Source organism: Eurypyga helias, unplaced genomic scaffold, assembly GCF_000690775.1.
Source record: "Eurypyga helias isolate BGI_N326 unplaced genomic scaffold, ASM69077v1 scaffold44116, whole genome shotgun sequence".
NCBI classification, from domain to species: Eukaryota; Metazoa; Chordata; class Aves; order Eurypygiformes; family Eurypygidae; genus Eurypyga; species Eurypyga helias.
The window spans coordinates 736-20,220 of NW_010255576.1; the positions used below are offsets into that span (position 1 = coordinate 736).

At 40.1% G+C, this 19,485-nt stretch overlaps 2 protein-coding genes across 2 annotated transcripts; one reads left to right on the forward strand and one right to left on the reverse strand.

Moving 5' to 3' along the window:
- Positions 1–672: 672 nt before the first annotated feature.
- LOC104510941 (chromosome unknown open reading frame, human C6orf120) lies at positions 673–1,337 on the forward strand. The gene has a single exon (XM_010153359.1). The coding sequence runs from the start codon at positions 692–694 to the stop codon at positions 1,247–1,249; it is 558 nt and encodes a 185-aa protein (XP_010151661.1). The 5' UTR covers positions 673–691; the 3' UTR covers positions 1,250–1,337.
- A 1,260-nt stretch (positions 1,338–2,597) lies between these two features.
- Positions 2,598–18,862, reverse strand: PHF10 (PHD finger protein 10). The gene is made up of 11 exons (XM_010153360.1): positions 18,762–18,862; positions 18,176–18,306; positions 17,327–17,410; positions 15,471–15,604; positions 15,211–15,360; positions 13,894–14,003; positions 12,214–12,367; positions 9,464–9,619; positions 4,607–4,715; positions 4,132–4,320; positions 2,598–2,683 (listed from the first exon to the last, which is right to left on the reverse strand). The coding sequence occupies exons 1-11, from the start codon at positions 18,812–18,814 to the stop codon at positions 2,598–2,600; spliced, it is 1,356 nt and encodes a 451-aa protein (XP_010151662.1). The 5' UTR covers positions 18,815–18,862.
- Between the last annotated feature and the right edge of the window lie 623 nt (positions 18,863–19,485).

Sequence of the window (19,485 nt, forward strand, 5' to 3'; positions counted from 1 at the left end):
CCCAGGAAAAATAGGCTAAATTTAGTTATAGAAAGTCTACCTGGCATAATTGTAAATTAACGTACCGTCTCGCTAGATAACTTGGTTTTATTTCTAACCCCGTTCCCAGCGCGAGTCAGAATGCACACTGCTGCGTGCGTACTTCTGCATTTGCACCTCTGATGTCTTGTGAGGTTGAGATGAGAGGGTGGGAGAACAAACAGGATGCCATAAATACCTGATACAAAGCTAAGCTGCTTCACGCATGCAAAAGTTGTCTTTTTCAACTGGTTTTGTTTTTGTTTTGTTTGGTTTTTTTTAACCTAGGCTAAAATTGTTACTGGGTTTCACCTCTCCTGGGTGTCTGTCAAATCTGGCATGTGTGCAGGTAGAATGGAATTGAAGTCTCTGTGTGAGTTCTGGATGTAAGAACACCTACTTAATTAATTTCTGTTCAACTTAAGAAATTCAAGCCATTTTAATCCTACAGAGCTCTGAATCTTTGCAACGTTTTTTGTTACTGTTAAAAAAAAAGGGTAAAGAACATGCTTAATTGGTTAACTTTGTATGGCCCAGAGCAGATTTTTTAAAGTTATCAAATTAAAAAAAAAAACCACATCAATTCCTTCCAGGAATAGAATATGCTAAAATGTGATTCTGTTTTGTACTCACAAGGCAGCGCAGCGGAAGAGCCAGAATATAACTGACCACCATGGCAGCAGGCTGGAGGAGAGTTATCCTAATATTTATGGCAGCTCAAGTACTCCTAGTGGTGAATACCTTTGAGGAAGAGGATGTACCTGAAGAATGGATTCTTCTTCATGTTGTTCGAGGTCAGATTGGAGCAGGAAACTACAGCTATTTGAGACTAAATCATGAGGGAAAGATCGTGCTCCAGATGCAGAGTTTAAGAGGCGACGCGGACTTGTACGTCTCTGATACGACGCTTCACCCCAGCTTCGACGAGTACGAGTTACAGTCTGTAACTTGCGGCCAGGACGTTGTTCACGTACCTGCACACTTCCAGCGCCCCGTGGGAATAGGAATCTATGGTCATCCCTCTCACCTGGAGAGTGAGTTTGAAATGAAGGTGTACTACGATCCAACAGTTGTACGGTATCCGTTTGGCGAGGCATCTTACAACCCTGAGGAGATGGAGGCGAGCCAGAAATACTCACAGGCTACAGAAGATGACTCTCAGGATGAGGAATCCGTTTTCTGGACTATACTTATTGGAATCTTGAAATTAATACTTGAAATTCTTTTTTAAATTGATACACGCTGGACTAAATCACACTACAGCCTGTGGAATTGAACATAAGTGACTTGCTGTAATATTCAATACTCCTTGTTGTATTTCCTGAAGAGGTATTCGGGTTACTTTTCCTAAACCAGAACCGAGTGGGGGAATGAGGGGGGGGAAGCCATATTTAATTTTATATTGTAATTCCTCCCCAAATGTAAAATGAGCAGCAAGCACAGTATTTGCAGCGTTCTTAGAGATTAGGGCTTAAAAATGAACGTACAGCTGGGATCTTGTTAAATTCACTTTAAACGGGTGCCTAGGAAAATCAACTCCAATTCAGTATTTTCTACAATCTTTCTTTTAGAAAGTAAAATCACGAACTGCTGCACTGCAGTGCCCCCCTCTCAATTTAGAGCATATTCACAAAGAAAATCCTTTTCTGAGCAAGCATCTCCAGTAAAGCTAAAGAGCGGTGGCTTCTGAGCATATCGAAGCCAAGGAGCCTAGGGCGAAGGAAGGAAAAGGCACCTAAGGCCACCCAGGGGGACAGACGATCTGTCTCTTGACAGCCTGTGCACTACATGGAGCCAGCCGTCTGTCAAGCAGAGGTCGGCCCAGTCACTCATCGCCGCTGCAAAGCCATGACCTGAACACGGTGCACGCTGCATCTTCACTGCCGCTGCAGGGAGCGTGAGCCTTCAGCTGCCGTTACTTGTCAACACCACATTGACATTCCTTGTTAAAAGCCACACCGCGCATACCATCTTGAACTTGAGGGGTGTTTTCTTACACCTCCCTTTATAGCCTTTTGGGATTGATTATTTTTTTCCCCTACATCTCTATGAGTAAGTCATCAGCTTGCAAAGAGAACTTCTGCTGAAAGGCAGGTGCAGTACATTGTAAGAAGGTCAGGTGAACCCACTCTTCCTTGAGTGTTAGTTTTTCCAGGAATTACTTTTTTGCTATGGTTGAGCCTTTCAAAATAATCAGTTGCTATGCAAACAGCGTGTATTTAAACTGCTCTGTAATTTTCTTTTCGCAGAGCTTACTGATGAGTGCACTGAAACAAACAAGTACCTTACTGTGATTTCCTACAAATAGCGTACACACACAATTTAAATGTCATCCCTGACAGCCTCCTCTTTTAAATAGGAATCTGGCTTGTTTATCTAGACATCTGACAGGAGATGATTAGTCACTTGTATCACAGAAAAAAAAAAAAATCATTATATAGCCAGAATTAAAACTTTATTTAGGAAAAAGAAAAAAAAAAGTGGTATTGTTCCTCTTAGAGTGGTTGGTTAAATAGCACCAAAGCATCACTTTGATTTGTGCAGTTAAGTTTTGTACAGCAAGTTTTTGGGGGGTTTTTTTAGCCCTCCTTGCTGTTTTTCCCCCTTCTTCCTCCTCTTCTGGGTACAGGAGAGTCTTTCTGACAACAATCACAAATCCAGCGACCTAAGAAAAGAAAGTTATCAATTATTGGGAAACTACCTTTGTTACTCACTCACCCACTTACGCACCTTTCATCGTTCCAACAGGTACTCTACTTGCAATACCTCCTTGAATGTAAGCAACCAGTGCTTTTCTTCAAGGCATGAGCATCTTTTAGAAAAGCTACGAAAAGCAGCATATAAAATTCACCCTCTGTGGCAGACTCACTGCAGGCAAGAGCTGGCTACCCTATCCTTCACGGGCCTCACAAAGTGCCTGCGCTGCAAGGAGGCGGTTACTAGGAAAGGACTCATCCGGCCACTTGGTTTGCGAGTTGTATTTTCCCACGAGTGACGTGGAGCGGAAGCAAAGAGCAGTTGGGGAACGTTGCTCTTCTGCCACAGGTAGAGGGGTCCCGTTCCCCAGACCGGCGCTGGTGACTTCAGTGCAGCCAGGCAGCACGGATTAAACCGCTGACAGGGCTTCATCACCAAAACTCATTTATGGGGGGGATAATGAAGGGTTGAGCGAAGAGCAGAAGTGTTTAACTCTTTGTATTACAACAGCTGGAAGCATGAAGGCTGCTCGGGTAGTTTCACAGTTTTGTAAGCATATAATCCGTTTTGTTTACATTCTGTCCTTAAGTCAGCCTGAAACTTCCATTGGCCCTGGGTCCCGTACTGCAGCGACAGCTAGGAGTGCCAGTGCTCCCCACGTGGGAACGTACAGTGCAAGCGCAGTACCGTAGATGCAGGGAATACTGTCAGTGCAGAACTCACAGCTATGGAATACTTATTCATGGACAAACTTACCAGGGATTTGGCACTACAGGAAAAGCAACGGTACTACGTGTTATTTGTATGGCCAAAGCTTTTCTACACTGCCTTGAGCTGGGCAGGTGGTACGAGTGATCGGGTAATTTCAAGGTGCAGGTTGCCTGACACCTAGGTACTTCACTTCCAGCTTTCACATTTAAGAAAAAAAATGGGAAGGAGTTTAAAAAGGTGTTTACAAATACTAAGTTCAGCATACTTTTTAATTTAGAAACTGAAATAGTAGCACAAACACTTTATTAAGGCGAGAGCTATACTACAACAATATGCAGCAATACAGCCTCTTTACTGGTTTATTTTATGAAAAGGGGCAATTATTCTCAGTATTCTGTGGATATGGGGGGAAAAAAAAACACCCTAGTTTTGAGTGAGCCTGTTCAGATTCTGCGTAAATGCCAACTGTATTTCCTATACAGGAATTGCCAGGTTAAAGCCTGCACAACCAGATTACAGAAATAAAGCTTATTAAAAAAACCCTGTGTCCTGCAGCGTGAATGCTTTCCTGCACCGTTCCCGACTCCTACCCTTCACACTCGTTTCAAACTATTCTTCCATTAGCAACGCAAACATTAATTCTGACAGAGAAAGCCCAGGACTCTGAGGAGGTGGGAAGGGAACGATTAACTCTCACTTCATTACCTGAAGGGATCGCGTCAAGCCCCACACAAAAAGTGTGATAACCGCGGTCACATACATCACAGAACATCATTTCTTCTTCGTGGTGAGGCTGCCCACATATAATGCATGTTTTACACTCCATGCACTGCCAAGGGTAAGTCTTAATCATAGCAACAAGCTCCGGGGTCATGTCAAGGCAAGAAGGGTGGCCTAGATTAAAACCAACATTATTACTTTCGCATCTGAAACGAAACGTAGAATTAGTTAAGGCTGTTTGCGCTTACGGAAGCTGAGGCTTCGCTCGCCTCCTGGCGAGGTCCCCCAGTGCGCTCAGCGTGCTGGCGCGCGAAACGTTAAACAGAGGTGGAGTCTTAGCGAAGGACAGCAAAGGCAGCCGAGCTGCTGGCAGGCAACTGCAGCACACTACGGATTTTCCACAAAGGGATCTGTCCAACAGACCCCCTCAGGAATGCGCTCGGTGTATGCAGATACTTACCGCTGTTGTCACACTGGGAGCAATGTATAAGAGCTTCCGCTTTTCCTTTCTTGTTGGACTCCTTACCCTTCAGACAAATTCCACATATAGCATTTGGAATGGCCTTTGGCTGGAAGGGTAGAAGAGGGCTATAAATTCATTCCAGAAGAATTCACAGGTTTAACAGGAAACGTCATATAACTCCCTTACTCTTAAAACTAATGAACTATCTGTTATGACGTGTGCACCTTAGAACATACGACAGTAACTGATGAGCAGTGGCATGGAAAACACCCGTAGATTAGCCCCATGAAATTCTGCATTTGGCACATGAAGCGGGTTATATGCAAGTCAGATGGGAGCAAAAGCATGTACCCGGTTCTTCCTATGAATTCACCAGCTAACACTCCCCTCCGTGTAAATCACACGAGACACGGCATTCAAAAATCTCAGCATGTTTTTCCAACAGAGTAGTACTTCTTCGTCAATCTCCACGCAGGCTTCCTGCTTACGGAAGACATTAAGTACAATTTTCCATTTGCATTACGTCTGCCCCTAAACTCAGAAAATTAACTATAGAAGTGGTCAACTTGGTTTTTTGTATCTTCAGTCTCAAAATACCTGGTTAGCTATGCCATACAGGCCGCTATACTGTTTCACCATTCCTTCTTGTACCCAGCCATAACTGTGTAAGAGCACAGCCCCTTGCGTTTAACCTCAGTGTTACATTCACGGTCTTTCCAAGCAGTATCTGGAGCGTATTCGGGCCCACGAGACCCACGTGAAAGGTAACAGAGAATTAGCCGGCTGTCGCAGTGAGTGACATTGGTGTGTGTATTCTGTGTCCCAACCCCAAGAGATACACCCAGGGAGTTTTACCCTGACGAGGACCAAGGAAGACGGAAGGCGTTAGGTGTTTTGGAAACATTTCAGTAGTTAGGTTGTTGACCTCTGCATAATGACAGGAGCGGGAAATGCAGTTTAAAAGGAATACAGTACTCACTAGTGTTACACTGACCAGCACCAGTTCTGAAAGAAAGGTTGCTGCAGCAACGCAGCTCCGAGAGAGAGTTCGAGGCGTATCCTCTTTCCTAAGGAACTAAGTGGCTTGTCAGCAAGCAGGGAGAGTTTCAGCCAACTACCAACCGCACGTGGGGAGAGGAATGAAGTTTCATTTTAAAATCAGTGAAAACAGAAATATATCTATATATACACACATACAAAAAATGAGATCTTTTGCAACACAACTTAGTTAAGCGTGCCTATTTCCCCAGGCAGGTTTTTTTACTAGCACCCAGCAAGATAATTAATATCTTGGCTTGTTTTTAAGCTGTCAGGATGCACTGCTTTAAGTTTTCCATCTGCTTTTTAAAGTTAAAACATGGCTACAGTCTGCTTCAAATTGTCTGGTCTAAAGACCTGTATTGAAGAAAACAAAACACCATACCAGATGCTTACAGGTAACTTCCTTCAAAAGATGACAGAGGCGTTCATACAGGCTTTTTTTTTTTGCTTATTTATTTTAAAAAAGCAGAGTCAACCTGTTATATACATAAATATAAGAAAACAATAAAAGAAGTCTAACATTCACAAACATCTCTACAAAATAATAAATATAATGGAAGCAAAACCACACATAAACTCTTTTGCTGATAACTATTCTATGTGTCCTACATGTATACCTTTATACCCTGCTCCTCCCAACAAAAGTGGCACATGCTTAAACCTCATCAGTGTGGCAGCATTTACCCTTCCGTTGTCTAGGCTACGTTCTAATTTTCTTTTTTTAAATTGTGGTTTTATCTATTTCTAAGTAAACCAAGCCTTTCTAGAATAGCAAGTGCACTTTTCTAATCAAACTTCTAGTTTTTTACGGATTTGTACTTAACTGCCTTTAATATACAGCAGCATACTCCCTTGTACTCCAGCAAAACTAAAGTGAGCTCTTTTTCGGTCACTGTACCTGCGCTGGGCCGTGTGCATCAACACTCTGCTACACGTAATTCTAGAGTTAGACACCGATATAGGTGCATTCATAATGCTTCCATCTCTTCTCACTTTGCTAAATTGTGTTCATCAGAAATTGTGCACGTTGGCGGGGGGTGGGTGAGAATCACAGCCTATTAATAATAAAGGTCCAACAGTATGGAGGCATTTTTACAAAAATGAAAAAAAAAAAAAAGTCTGAGTATTCACATTTCAAAACAGCTCAAGTTCTGCCATCATAAATGGCTTTTAGAAATGCTATGAAAAAAGAAGTCTATCAAATCCAAATGGGAAGTCGTAATACCCCATCTGATTAGAATAAATTTTGCTTTCTACATCCTCATCTGACTGGGATGAGGAAGGCAGATAAAATGAATGCGGGGTCAGCATGACGACTGCCCACTCCAAGTTTCATTTCCATGCTGCTGGTCCCAAAGTAAGCATTCCAACGACACCATTTTTATAAGGTCCTATTCTGAATGCAAAGCGTTCCATTTGCATATACAGTGACCCGAAACGGAAGTGTTGTAAAATATAGTTTCTCAATACATTTCAGTTTTATGTGCAAAAAGCCTCCTGTACTGTTAACAGTACCCTGTGTGTGCAACCGTAGTGGCCAGTCCCGCAGCAACAAAGACTCGCTACTCGTAACATGACAAAATGTAAAAGACGCTAATGGTTGTTCTCTGTTAAAAGAACTGACAATAAGAATGGCTCCATATAAAATACATTATTTCTTTCACTCAAAAATAACTCAGTGGAAATGTGTGAATCCTGTAATACTCATAATGTGGCTATAACTGTACATTTGCATATTGATGCCATAGCAATTATCCTTCAATTTTAACCACACGTAACCAAAAGATTACTGTCCTACAAAAATAGTCAAATATTAGAGAACAATACAGAAAAAAAGTATTACAAAGATTTAGAATTCACAGGGATGACAGTTTAAATCAGTTAAGCCTTCAGCTCTGAGTGCCTCAACATTCAGGCACATACCCACTATCTGCTGGTTTTGTAGACTAACAAGGATCTTTCTGCCTTACTAGTTCAAAACAGGTCACATGACCGGGTGTACTGAAAGCCTTCAAACGTTCCCACAAACAGGACAGCCAATCCTCTCACCCTCCCAACACAGCGTCACCATCTTTGACTTAACAGCCTGACGGCTGACTGTACAATGACACGGCAAAGTTGTGGCCCTCTAGGTTTTACAGGAATACCTTGCTACTGACACAATCCGTGGCTTTGAACCAGTAAGGAATTGCTACCGGAACCCATTTTCAAAACACGATGCTGTCTACTACCATCATTATTCTACAATTACAAGTGTAGAACGCTCTGCAGAAAGCTCTGCTCCATCAGGCCCCCCTCCCTGCTTTCAGATGGCCGTTAAATAGGTTGGACTAAGGAACACTCGGGCATCTCATGGCTACACGGCACTCCTGTAAACCAGGGGCACACAGTCTCTAACATCAACAGAGCTAAATAAAAAGGTCAAGCTCCATCTTTGGATTTCATGTTCATGGGAATATTGGCATGCACCCTGCGTCTACAACAATTTGCAAGGTTACATATAAAAAAATATACATATAGTATCACAGTCTAAATCTCCATAGTTTGCATATTTCTTAGTAAGTTCCTGAAAAGAGAAAGCGTAATGGGAGCTTGTGATCTGTTATGAACTTGTACAGACACTGTACGCAGAGAAAATTTATCAAAGCTGTCCAATTATTCTTGAAAATTAGCTTCTTTACCTAAGTTATCGTTTACTTACTGTTAACTTGGTAAATGTAGATAATAAATATTTACGAATGCAAAATGCAAGCCACCAACAGCCCACTTTGCTGGGACAGTTGCAAGATGGACAACCTCGTCACCGACAAAAACATTCCTTTTCCCACAACCTCCCTTAACACACATTCTTAACTGCTAAATATGAAACCCTGTCTCGGTATAGTGTTTTTCCCCGTTTACGGGCCTGTTCCTGCTCCCACGTAAGTTAATGGAAAATTCTCCTTCCTGTCCGTGGAACAGGACTAGGCAATAACGTGCTTTAAGTGTTACCTTATACTCAGATCCTCTCTTAGTATGCAGGATAACAACACGTGAATAATGCACGTCAATTCCCATTTCTTCTGAAAAGTGTATTTATCTCAATCTTATTTACATCTTATTTCTTGAAATTATTATACAGTAATACTGATGATTTGGTTCCTAGTTTTGGTGATCGCTGCATGACAGCTGAAATGTCTCAACGTCCTCACCAGGTTTTTAGCTTGGATAAAAGCATATTGCCCGCAGCCGTTTCTATACGGTACGTACTACAGGAAAAGCTATTTTCCATATACTGTTAAAGTGGTTACGTAGTGTTGCCTACACAAGGGTAGTAAGCGGCTTGCCTTCCATCCTGTACATCGTAGTATCTCAGGATGAAAGACTGTATTTGAAGTGAATGTCATAACAATATGTTCAGCCATATAGCCGCACTTTCCAGCACTGATCTCTTGGTACACTGCCATACTAAATAGTAAGGGAAAAAAAGATATTGAATGCCAGTTTTGAACTGGCAAGTAATTCTGACTGCTATGTTACAGCAGACAGAAAGACGTAGAATTGCAACGATAAATCCACAATGGATTTTTCTGCTGTTACTGCCTGGGAATCCAAGAAGTGAACAGAAACAGAGGCCACTGTATAGCCAGGGTAAAGGAAAGACCCACGTGAAATAAAAGCAAAAAGGAAGTAAGGAAGTGAACAGATGGAGCACACAACAGGAGAGCAGCTAGTCAAGTACAGCAAGCAGAAGTTCCATATTATTGATAAAACCAATACTTCAGGGAGAGGCTGGTCAGTAAAGAAGTTCAGTCAGGGGCTTTTTTCTTCTACCTTGTACCCAGGAACTGACTTGGATAATACAGAACGTTTGGAACCATCTTTTCTTGGAGTAGCACTTTTGTCTCTTGTTTTTTGTCTTCCCTGAAAAGAATCCTCCTGGTTGTCTGTGGCGCAATCACCTTCAGATACATTGCCAGACGAATTGTCCTACAATAAAAATACCATAGCTATATTTTTTATTTTTGTGGATAGACAGACAAGTCTTTCCTACGCCCCTTAGAGCCAACTAAGGTTAAGAGATGGATACATCTTCCCTCTTGCAAAAGCACGGGGTACGTCACCATCTAGAACACCTTCGCTCATAACCACCATTATCTGTTATTTCTCGTGCTACGAGACTGGCATCAGCAACAGCAGTCATGTTTTCCAGTTGCTTTCGATAGCAGACTGGGGAGCACAACAGCGTAGTTCTTTGCACTGTTTGTCTTTAATGGTCAGCAAGAAATCCACTATGTCCAAATGCTGTTTACAAAGCAAAGGGCCGGCAAAAAGTTAAAAGTGCCCTTCCCATGCATTTAAAGTGCACTACCGAATAGCACTGCCTTCAATTAAAGATGCGAAGGATTTTTTCCTGCCACCCTCATCTACTATTTTCACCAGGAGCGCTCTAAATATTTCATTTGTGTTGCAGCAGCAGAATGCCATCAAAGGCAAAACACACTTCAATATTTAATACAGAAGCAAACAACAGAATTCATGCTGCAATTAAAGCTTTTTTTTTTTTTGAGGAATGGGGGGGCAAGAAAGAGGGGAAGAGGTTCAAAGAGGGTGAGAGATCAATGTAAGCATAATTAAGAGCAGCAGCACAAGATATTTCTCAGAAAAGTGTTAATAAAGTCCTCCAAAAAGCTCCAGAAGAAAGCAATATGATTAATCAAATTTATTACAATAAAAACCAGAAGGCCAAATAACAATTGTGCCCTACAGTAAAAGGCACTCTGTACACACATAATCGTAACCAGCCTACGCCCCAGAGTCTGAAATCAAACCAGACAAAAGAGACAGAGGGCAAAGGGAGGAGTATAACACAAAAGCAAAGAAAACCATGTGGCAACAAGAAATGGTACGTTTCACCATTACAGGCCCATTAAACCACTACGGAACAGGAAAATTACTACCTGACTCCAACAATCGGGAGGGTGAAAAAGGAAAAAGCATAAAGCATTTTGTGGGACTCACCAGGGAGATCTGACGAATGGTAGGTAGCCCAAAACTCAGGAAAAGAGGCCTGACAACTGCTCACTTCTGTGTTCAACCAGTATTTTTCCCCAAAGAGTATGTCCCAATGATGAGCAAAGAACTGCTCCCATGGCCAAACCCACTGCACAGGAATCTCTTTTTAAATTTTAAAAAACACAAGTACATTCTCCCTTCTGCATTCTGTCATCAAAAAGACTTCTGAACCTCCATGAAAACTGAAAGGATAGTCTGCTTGGTCCAGTTACTTTACCACTAAAGGGAATGGAAGTCAGTGGAAAAGGGCACTGGGAAGAAATGATTAAAGGCCAACTGTAAAAAAGTTGGAGTGTGAAGAAACCAAAATTTTGAGTTGACATTTAGCATGCAAAGTTCATATAAATTCTTTTTTCTCCAAAAAATGCAAGCAGAAAGAGCATATTTAACAGCTAACTCTCCCTTGTTAGACTACAAGTTGACCCCTTCCTTTCATTTTCAGTTATATCTTACGAATATTCAAACAAAGTGTTTATTTGGCAAAATTTATCATTATATATACCCACCAGCTAACATGTTCGTCAACTGAACCCAAAACTGTTAAAAGCACCTGTGATTTTCCATTCCATTTATCTTACAATTAGGGTTAAAATTCTGGAAAGCAGCTGTCACCAGCATACTAATTACACCAACATACCAATGATTCAGTTGTACTCTGATCATCTGAAGCTCAGCTGCTCTTGAACACTTAAAACACCATCAAAGTAGGCATGTGAAAGTCTACCTTAACTTCCAGTAACAGTTAATTTTGTGTTTGCATAAATAGCGAGAATACAAACATCTTTAAAAAGATGCTCTTTGAAGTAAAAAAAAAAAAAAACAGTGCTTTTACCTTCTCTCTAAATTGGAATAAGGTAACTGGAAGGTAACTTGCCCAGCGAAGCTGTGGATGCCCCATCCCTAGAAGTATTCAAGGCCAGGTTGGATGAGGCTTTGAGCAACCTGGTCTAGTGGAAGGTGTCCCTGCCCATGGCAGGGGTGTTGGAACTAGATGGTCTTTAAGGTCCCTTCCAACCCAAACCATTCTGTGATTCTATGAACTGTTTCTAAATTAAGTACTTCCTGCTTCTCTGTCACAAGTAGTAGTAGTTATCAGGGTATCAGTACCTCTGCTTTATTGACACATTCTGTTGGACTTCAATAGCAAAATATACTGTGACCTGAAGTACAACGTTCATTGCCCTCAGAAAAGACAGCAGTGTCCCCTTGGGGGAAAGAGCATAACAAAGAGCTGTGGTGGGGAATAATCTTCAAGACTTCTTTAAAAGAAGGAAGAAAGTGCCTGAAATTGCAAGTATTCATTTGATTTACTTTAAAAATGGATCAAAATGGAAAGCTGGAGAGTGATGTTACAAAACAAAGAAGTACTAAAAAAGGGAGTACACTTTCAGTTTATGATTCTATGACTCATTTCGACAATGTTACAGCTTCTACTAAGAAACTACTGAACCTAACAAAAGTGAAGGGAAAGGATTGTTTTGTTGAAGAATACTTTCAATTTGCCTCACCGAATTGCCTTTGGTTTTCCGTTTCTCATCACCTCGCCCTTCCTCTGCATCATCTGAATCTCCATCACTGTCTAACGCAGGCAGCTCTGGATCCAAAGGAGGTTCATAAAGAGCTGTATTTAATGGCAAGTAACGAAGCTCATCTGGAGAGTATCTGAAGTTCACAAATAAATCAAATTAATTCATGTGTACTTTGTGCATAAATATTAAGTTACACAGCTTACAAGGACGTCGGTGAGAAAGAGTAAGAAGGGCTCCCTTTTTCAAGGATAACACATAAAAACACGTGGGTTTGAGAATATAAGCAGCATAATAATTTCGCCTCCCAAATATGGTACCATCTTGTCTTCATTTTGTAGCAGATATTCACGGAACACAGGAAGAGTATTTGCAATTTGCAACATTCCAAACCCAAAATAATCATAACAGGCCAACAAACCCCTAAAAACTTTTAGCCAATCCACGTTACTGTACCCAACAGATGACACAGTTTAGTTATAAATGCACAGTGCCCGCACTGCTTGTGCACAAGCACTCCAACCCGGGGCACCAACAGCAAAGTAAAGCACATAGCTATGTGTCCCAGTTACTTGCTTATTGAAGGAGAAAAAAAAATACATATATAATTTCAGAAGAATGTGAAGCTCTAATCACGTTGCTTATAGCCAGATACAGCTGAACATGTAAAACACCATTTTTTTTAAACCTTAAATAGTAAAAAAAAAAACCACAACACACCCTTCTCTTACTATTAAGGACAAGCATTGTAAGAAGCAGGGTATTATTCTGATGCATATTTTGAAAGGTTGTCTCCATTAAGAAGAACAAGCAGTTTCACATGCAGCTTAAGTGCAAAATAAACAAGATATCTACTATTTTTAATTCAATTAATTTAATAAAATCAAAGTCCTTCAAAAATGTCCTGCAACATGCAAATTTGGGGTGGGCTGTATGCACACACACTGGAATGAGCAAGGCAGAAGCAGCTAGAGAGCCTCTCTAAAGAAGATTCTATGATTCTATTCTATGAAAACCACGCATGTAGAGGGTGAGTACCACCTCTGTTGTACAGGCTGTAAGACTTAGGCAACAATTGTCAAATCAGTCTGTATTTGTCAAATGGAAGCATGCCACCAGGTAAAGTCTTAAATTTGTGTAGGCACTCAAGTCCACATACTTAATGCAATATAAAATCTAACCAGCAATCTTTCTCTCTCACTTAGAAATCCAACATTAAATTTAGCCCACAAGACTAATTTTTTTTAATTAAAATTAAAAACTTTCTATAATTTTAAAAAGAGACAGTAAGATTGCCACACGGGAAACATGATAGCAAGCCAGCATTCCAGCATTCTGACAGAGCAGCATCAATCTTAGCACACACGCAGAGGCAGATGATAACGAAACACATGAGGGTGGCAGGAGTGAAAAAAATGTCTCCTTTTACCACAGTAAACATCTGAGCAGGCCAAATCTCCGGCACTGCAGTACATCAGCAGGGACAGTACTCCTGCGGCCAGTACCGTTACGCTGACAAAAGCTGTCTCGCTCTGCATCTCTCAGACCAGCTAGTGTCTCAAACATAAAATTAATTCAAAACCTTACAGTAAATACACTGGAATGGATATAGAGAAAGTAGATCAGTGCAACAAAAGTGGCAGTTAGGATGCTTTAAAATACCTTTTGTAGTACTCCTGGAACTGGCCGGGTATGAGAGCCACTGGATAAGGACTAACCTTTGTTCTCTCTGTAGGTAAGATTTTGTATTTTCCTTGAGGCACCTGGATAATCTGTATTGTTTAATACAAAACAATGACATTTTTGTTTCACATACCAACTTTTGAGCCTTCCTCACCACCTACCCCCCCCCAAATACTTTTTAACTAGCCCATTCTCTGGAGTTGAAACAGCTACCTGAGTTTCTCTGTGGGAAATCCAAATTAATTAAAATGGTAAGAGATGCCACTCACAAACAGTATTACAGACTAAGTCCAATGGCTGAGTATCTAGTGAACCGAACAAATACTAGGTACGACTACTCTAACAGTATATGATGTAAAATAATTTAAAAATTAAAATCTAGCAATTGAAACAGTGAACATTAACTTTCGTGACTGGCATCTTTAGCAGGAATTCTCATTGTTGGTCCATACTGGTAGAGGGTAGCAAGACCATGTCCATCTAATTCTGAAACCAGACTGTACTATAAAAAAAACGTCCTATTAATAATCCTAATATATTGAAAGGAGAAGCTTATGCAGAAACCTTCTTTCCCTCAGAAAGAAATAAAACCAGTTATCCACTATATTTCTCTTAACATGGGTCAATACCAGAAAAATGTACACTTTCCATAACAGACTGCCACATAATAATTTGTATAGAGAAAATTTTTGCTTCACTGTCTTTATGCAAGCTGAACAGTCCTGCTTCAAAATGCCAGCTTTTTTTCTTTTTTTTTTTTAAATCAGGCAAAGAAGCATGAAATATACCTAATACAATAATAATATAACACCTATCAAAAACAAGGACATAATACTAACAGGCAGGACTCTTACAGGATAAATAGTTTACTTTCTTACTCTAGGTATTGTTCAGCCAAAATTTCAGAGGTCCTCCAAAGAAGAATTAGCCATTTACATGAACAGATAAATAGCAATAGAAATGTCTTAGTAACCTAAACATCCTTCTTAGTTTTATGCTACTACCAGCAGATTAAAGACACGACAACAAGGTAGCACTAGAATTTTTAAAGCTTCCTGAGACAAGTATTTTCAAGTTTTAAAAAAAAAAGTTTTCACATTAAATACATTCGAGATCATTATTATTTTCAGCAGTATTAGCCATTTAACAGCAAAACTGCTGAAGTCCCTACATGACTCAAACAAGAGTAATCAAAACCCTTGATAATAAAATGGTTAAAGTGGTACCAAAACCAACTTTACTCAAACAAGCAAAGAGCTACCTACTGACATTGATAAGAAATTTAAGTCTGCCTACATGTGTCTGTAAATCAAAATAGGCTCTTCTTTCTTCCATCCGCTCTCGGTTTAAATTGCTGTTGAATTCTGCAGCTTTCTTGGCAGCTTTTTTAATATATTCTGGAACTTTACTGGCTTCTACTTTCTGTGTGTTCTGCTGCTGCATTTGCTGGAATAAAAACAATTTCATTATTTCATACATTTCACTATCAGTTTGAGAACCACCTTTTCTTATACTTCACGTTACAGATGTAGTTCACTTATCCGCTAGTTACTTACAGAGTATTCTTTATAATGATCTGTTATCCGCTGCCGTTCCTTCTCTTGCAGTATAACAGAATACTCAGCATGCTTGGCAGGGTATTCTTTAATCATAAGATCAATTACTTCATCACTACGCAAAGCTGTTAGACCTAAAATGGATAAAAGCAATAATTAAGCTATCTGGCAAAACTAACTGCAGGTTATTTATATCCCACAATGATCAACTCAAGGTTTTGAGCAGCTGAAGACAACAACAACCTGCTGTGCACAATGCTTCTCTCTCTCAAGCAGGACTGAACTTGTGCCACTTGGCTTTTGAGGCTGATTAGGAGTTCACTTCTACCCAAGGAGCCAAGGCTCATTTATTTTCTTGCTTACGGCTATAGACCCCTTCGCTTTGACTCAGACACCTGCTAAGCTCCCCTGTGAGGCAGAACCTTCATTCGAAGTGGGACATGCTGAACTGTTAGCTTCAGTTTCCAACACCGGTGAAGTGCTAGTTTTCTGAACTTGGAACTTTAACTGAAATTACAAGGTTTACATAACCTCTGTACCCAAACCAAGGAAGAATCACTGTGAGGGCAATTCAGAGCAGTGAACTGCACACAGACTCCTGACTCCCAGTGAGAGCATTTGAAGTTCAGAAGTCAGAATGCCTCAGTTTGCAGCTACGACGCAGAGCTCCTCCTTTAAAAGGATCATAGAATCACAGAATGGTGTGGGTTGGAAGGGACCTTAAAGACCATCCAGTTCCAACCCCCTGCCATGGGCAGGGACACCTTCCACTAGACCAGGTTGCTCAAAGCCTCGTCCAGCCTGGCCTTGAAGACGGCCAGGGATGGGGCATCCACAGCTTCTCTGGGCGACCTGTTCCAGTGCCTCACCACCCTCTCCGGCAACAGTTTCTTCCTGATATCCAATCTAAACCTCCCCACTTTCAATTTAAACCCATTACCCCTTGTCCTGTCACTACAAGCCCTTGTAAAAAGTCCCCTCCAAGCTTCCTTGTAGGCCCCTTGCAGATTCCAACACAACTGACCTCTAAACACTGACAACTGAATGGAAGTTGACTTGTGTTACTACCACTCATTATAAACGTAACCTTACAGAATAGGGACAGTTTACTCAGCACACATTTCTACTGGGTGTATGAGGCAGAATATAGCATTTTGCTTCCATTGATAAAAAACAGACACTGTTCTCTACCACATATTTAAATCAAAAACATAAAATAAAATCAAGAGAGCTGGCAGGTGAAAAATAAAGGTGGAATGCCAAAGACTGTTAGTATGTAAAATGACATTACATTTGCAGAGACCGATGACATTATAAAAAAAAGGCAACAGTCATCATTTAATCTCTAACATGCTCCAAATCGCACGCATTAGCAGAGGAAGGCAAAATATACTTCAGCCTCTTTCACTATAAGCCACATCCATGACATCATTCCATTTCAAGCATATTAAAGTGTTTTAATACACAACCTTCTAACTTCTAAGCTGAACTGTGTAAGGTACACTACTTTTGTTGAGTTAGTTGGAACTCAGCAAACATAAAACTGTTGTACTTTTTAATTAGTAAAATTTTAGTGTTCTCTTTTCTAGAAGGAGGAAAAAGGTTCTAATAGTTAATTTACAACATAGAAGGGATTTTGCTAAATAATTAGAAGAGAGACAAAAATGTATGTTTTTTATAAAAAATCTGGAATATTGATACCTCATGGCCAATTTACAGAAATGAGTAATAAACCAGTTTTCATTTCAGAATTTACATTTTTAGTTGAAAGTGACACAATTATCTGTCAAACAATCACATTTTCAGTGTGTCGTATTTTTAATACTGTAACAGAATCTAGCAGTTTGTTTTCTTACCTAGTGTGCACTGAGTCTCTGTGATAACATTTAGTTCCCTGAGGTAGAGTTTCTCCTTGTGAGATAGATCTCGTCTTTCTAAATCTCCAAAGAAAACAAAAAATAGTAATAAAAATGTGTGCAGTTACTCAGACTCCCTCATAAACAGTGTCAAAGTATTTTGACAATTTTATTTGCAGGCAGTGAGATTCTGTATTGTACTACTGCTCCTAAAAACATGGTAATTTTGTAAATTATTTTAAAATTCAATATATACTGTAGGCACATGGTCATTTTTTTCTCCGTACCCTGCCTGTAGTTGTGATTTACAGAAATACTGAAGAAACCTGCCATACAAGCTTGGATGCAGAAAACACTACCAAGCACTGAAGGTACATTCTTTTTTTTCTTTTAATAAGCCTTTTAAAAATAAATTCTATAACAAAAGAACCAGATTTGACTATTCTGAATAATGAAGTCTCAAATCCTAGATACTCCCCAGTTAATTTTTTAAAAATTCTTCCCAAGTCCAGAAATATTGCCACAATTCAGGAAAGACTAGAGATACAGCTACATAGTAAGAAATCACCACAAAAATACTTAAGAATAAAACTGATGTCAGTTTTCTAAAGGTACCTGCTCATTCAACCCCCAAATCAGTCTTCTTCACAGATTTTTTGCTGTCTTAAATTACTTTGAAAACCACCGGACACATTTTCAAAATTCCAGTAACAAAAGGTACAACACATAACACAGGTCTGCTTTTGCCAGGGTCTGTTTTTCATCAGTTGGCTCATGCTATAGTCAGAGACACAGATTGCATCGAAAATGTGCAAAGAGTTTTAGAAGAAAAACTTTAAAAATAAATACCTGGATATTTTCTTTTAAAGGACGTCACACCCAAATATTCACTGACTTGCTCCTGAAGCATATAGTATTCTCCCGTTTCATCTGGTGGCCACTTGTATTCTATCAAGTTTTCAGCAGGCAAATAGCTGTATCTAAGTATAAGAACAAGGTTAGAACAAATCAAGGAATCCTTAAGAGGAATACTCACATTTCTAGGGATTCACTAATTCCTATTTATATGTCAATGAACAACATCTATGAGGTTGGACAAGCACTTTGTAACACTGCATCCTGTTAATCCATTTCAAAGTCACTTCGTTACACCCCACTTCATAGATTGCTCCAAACAAGCATTCCTCAATATGAAGAAGGACAGAACATGGAGAAAGGGAAATTCGTGATGGACAGGACACTAAGAAAGGCAGGTAGTACGGTGTCAAAATTCATTAAAAAAAATACGGAATGTTTTAAGAAGACATAAGCTGGGCTTCTGACTGTGAGATGCGGCAATTCTTGCATTGTTTTCAAATATATGCTGTGAGAAAAAACAGCTGTCTTTTTTGCTATCAATAAAAAAAAGTGGGAATTGTAAAAAAAGTGGCATTACCCAAGGTCTTGACTAGAAGTTTCACAGCTCCGAGAACTGTCCCCTGAGCCCATACGTCGTCTTTTGGATGGCTGGCTGCCATCGTTGGAATTTTCTTCTGTGTCATCCTGAAACAAAAATCAAGATATATGTTTTAAAAAATAAACAGTATCTGGCAGATAATGTAAAACATCAAAAAATATTGCAAGGCAACCCACAGTTTAAATATACCTGAACTACTGAGCTCTTTTATAACACTCTCTATAAACAACTCAGGACAGTTTATGTAGCAGATTATTCTTTGCCATAAACTAGCCGCAGGACACGCAGCGGCACAGGAGGAGAACTGGGTAGTTTATCACCTGTTGCGCAGGTGGAGCAGTGAATAGACAGAGCTGTGGCTCTGACCACCAGGTTCATCGTTCTTCGTGTAAATTAAACTTCCAGAAAACTTCCCTCACTGGTGACAGTCCAGGACAAGACTAATTTGGTCCATCAGGCTAGCTTGCAAAAGCAACAGCAAGTGCAAAAACACCAAGTCCTTGATTAGAGCTGATGCTTATAAAATCGAGGAAAATATTACCAAAAGCAACAGAGGAGTTTACAGACATACAGTTCGAACAAAAGGAATCATGTATAGTTTACAAAAAGATATGATTACAGCAAGTAGCAAAGACTTGTCTGAGGGAGGTGGGGGGGATGGAAAGAGCAAAACCAAAAAAGTTGTATCGCAACAGATACAGAA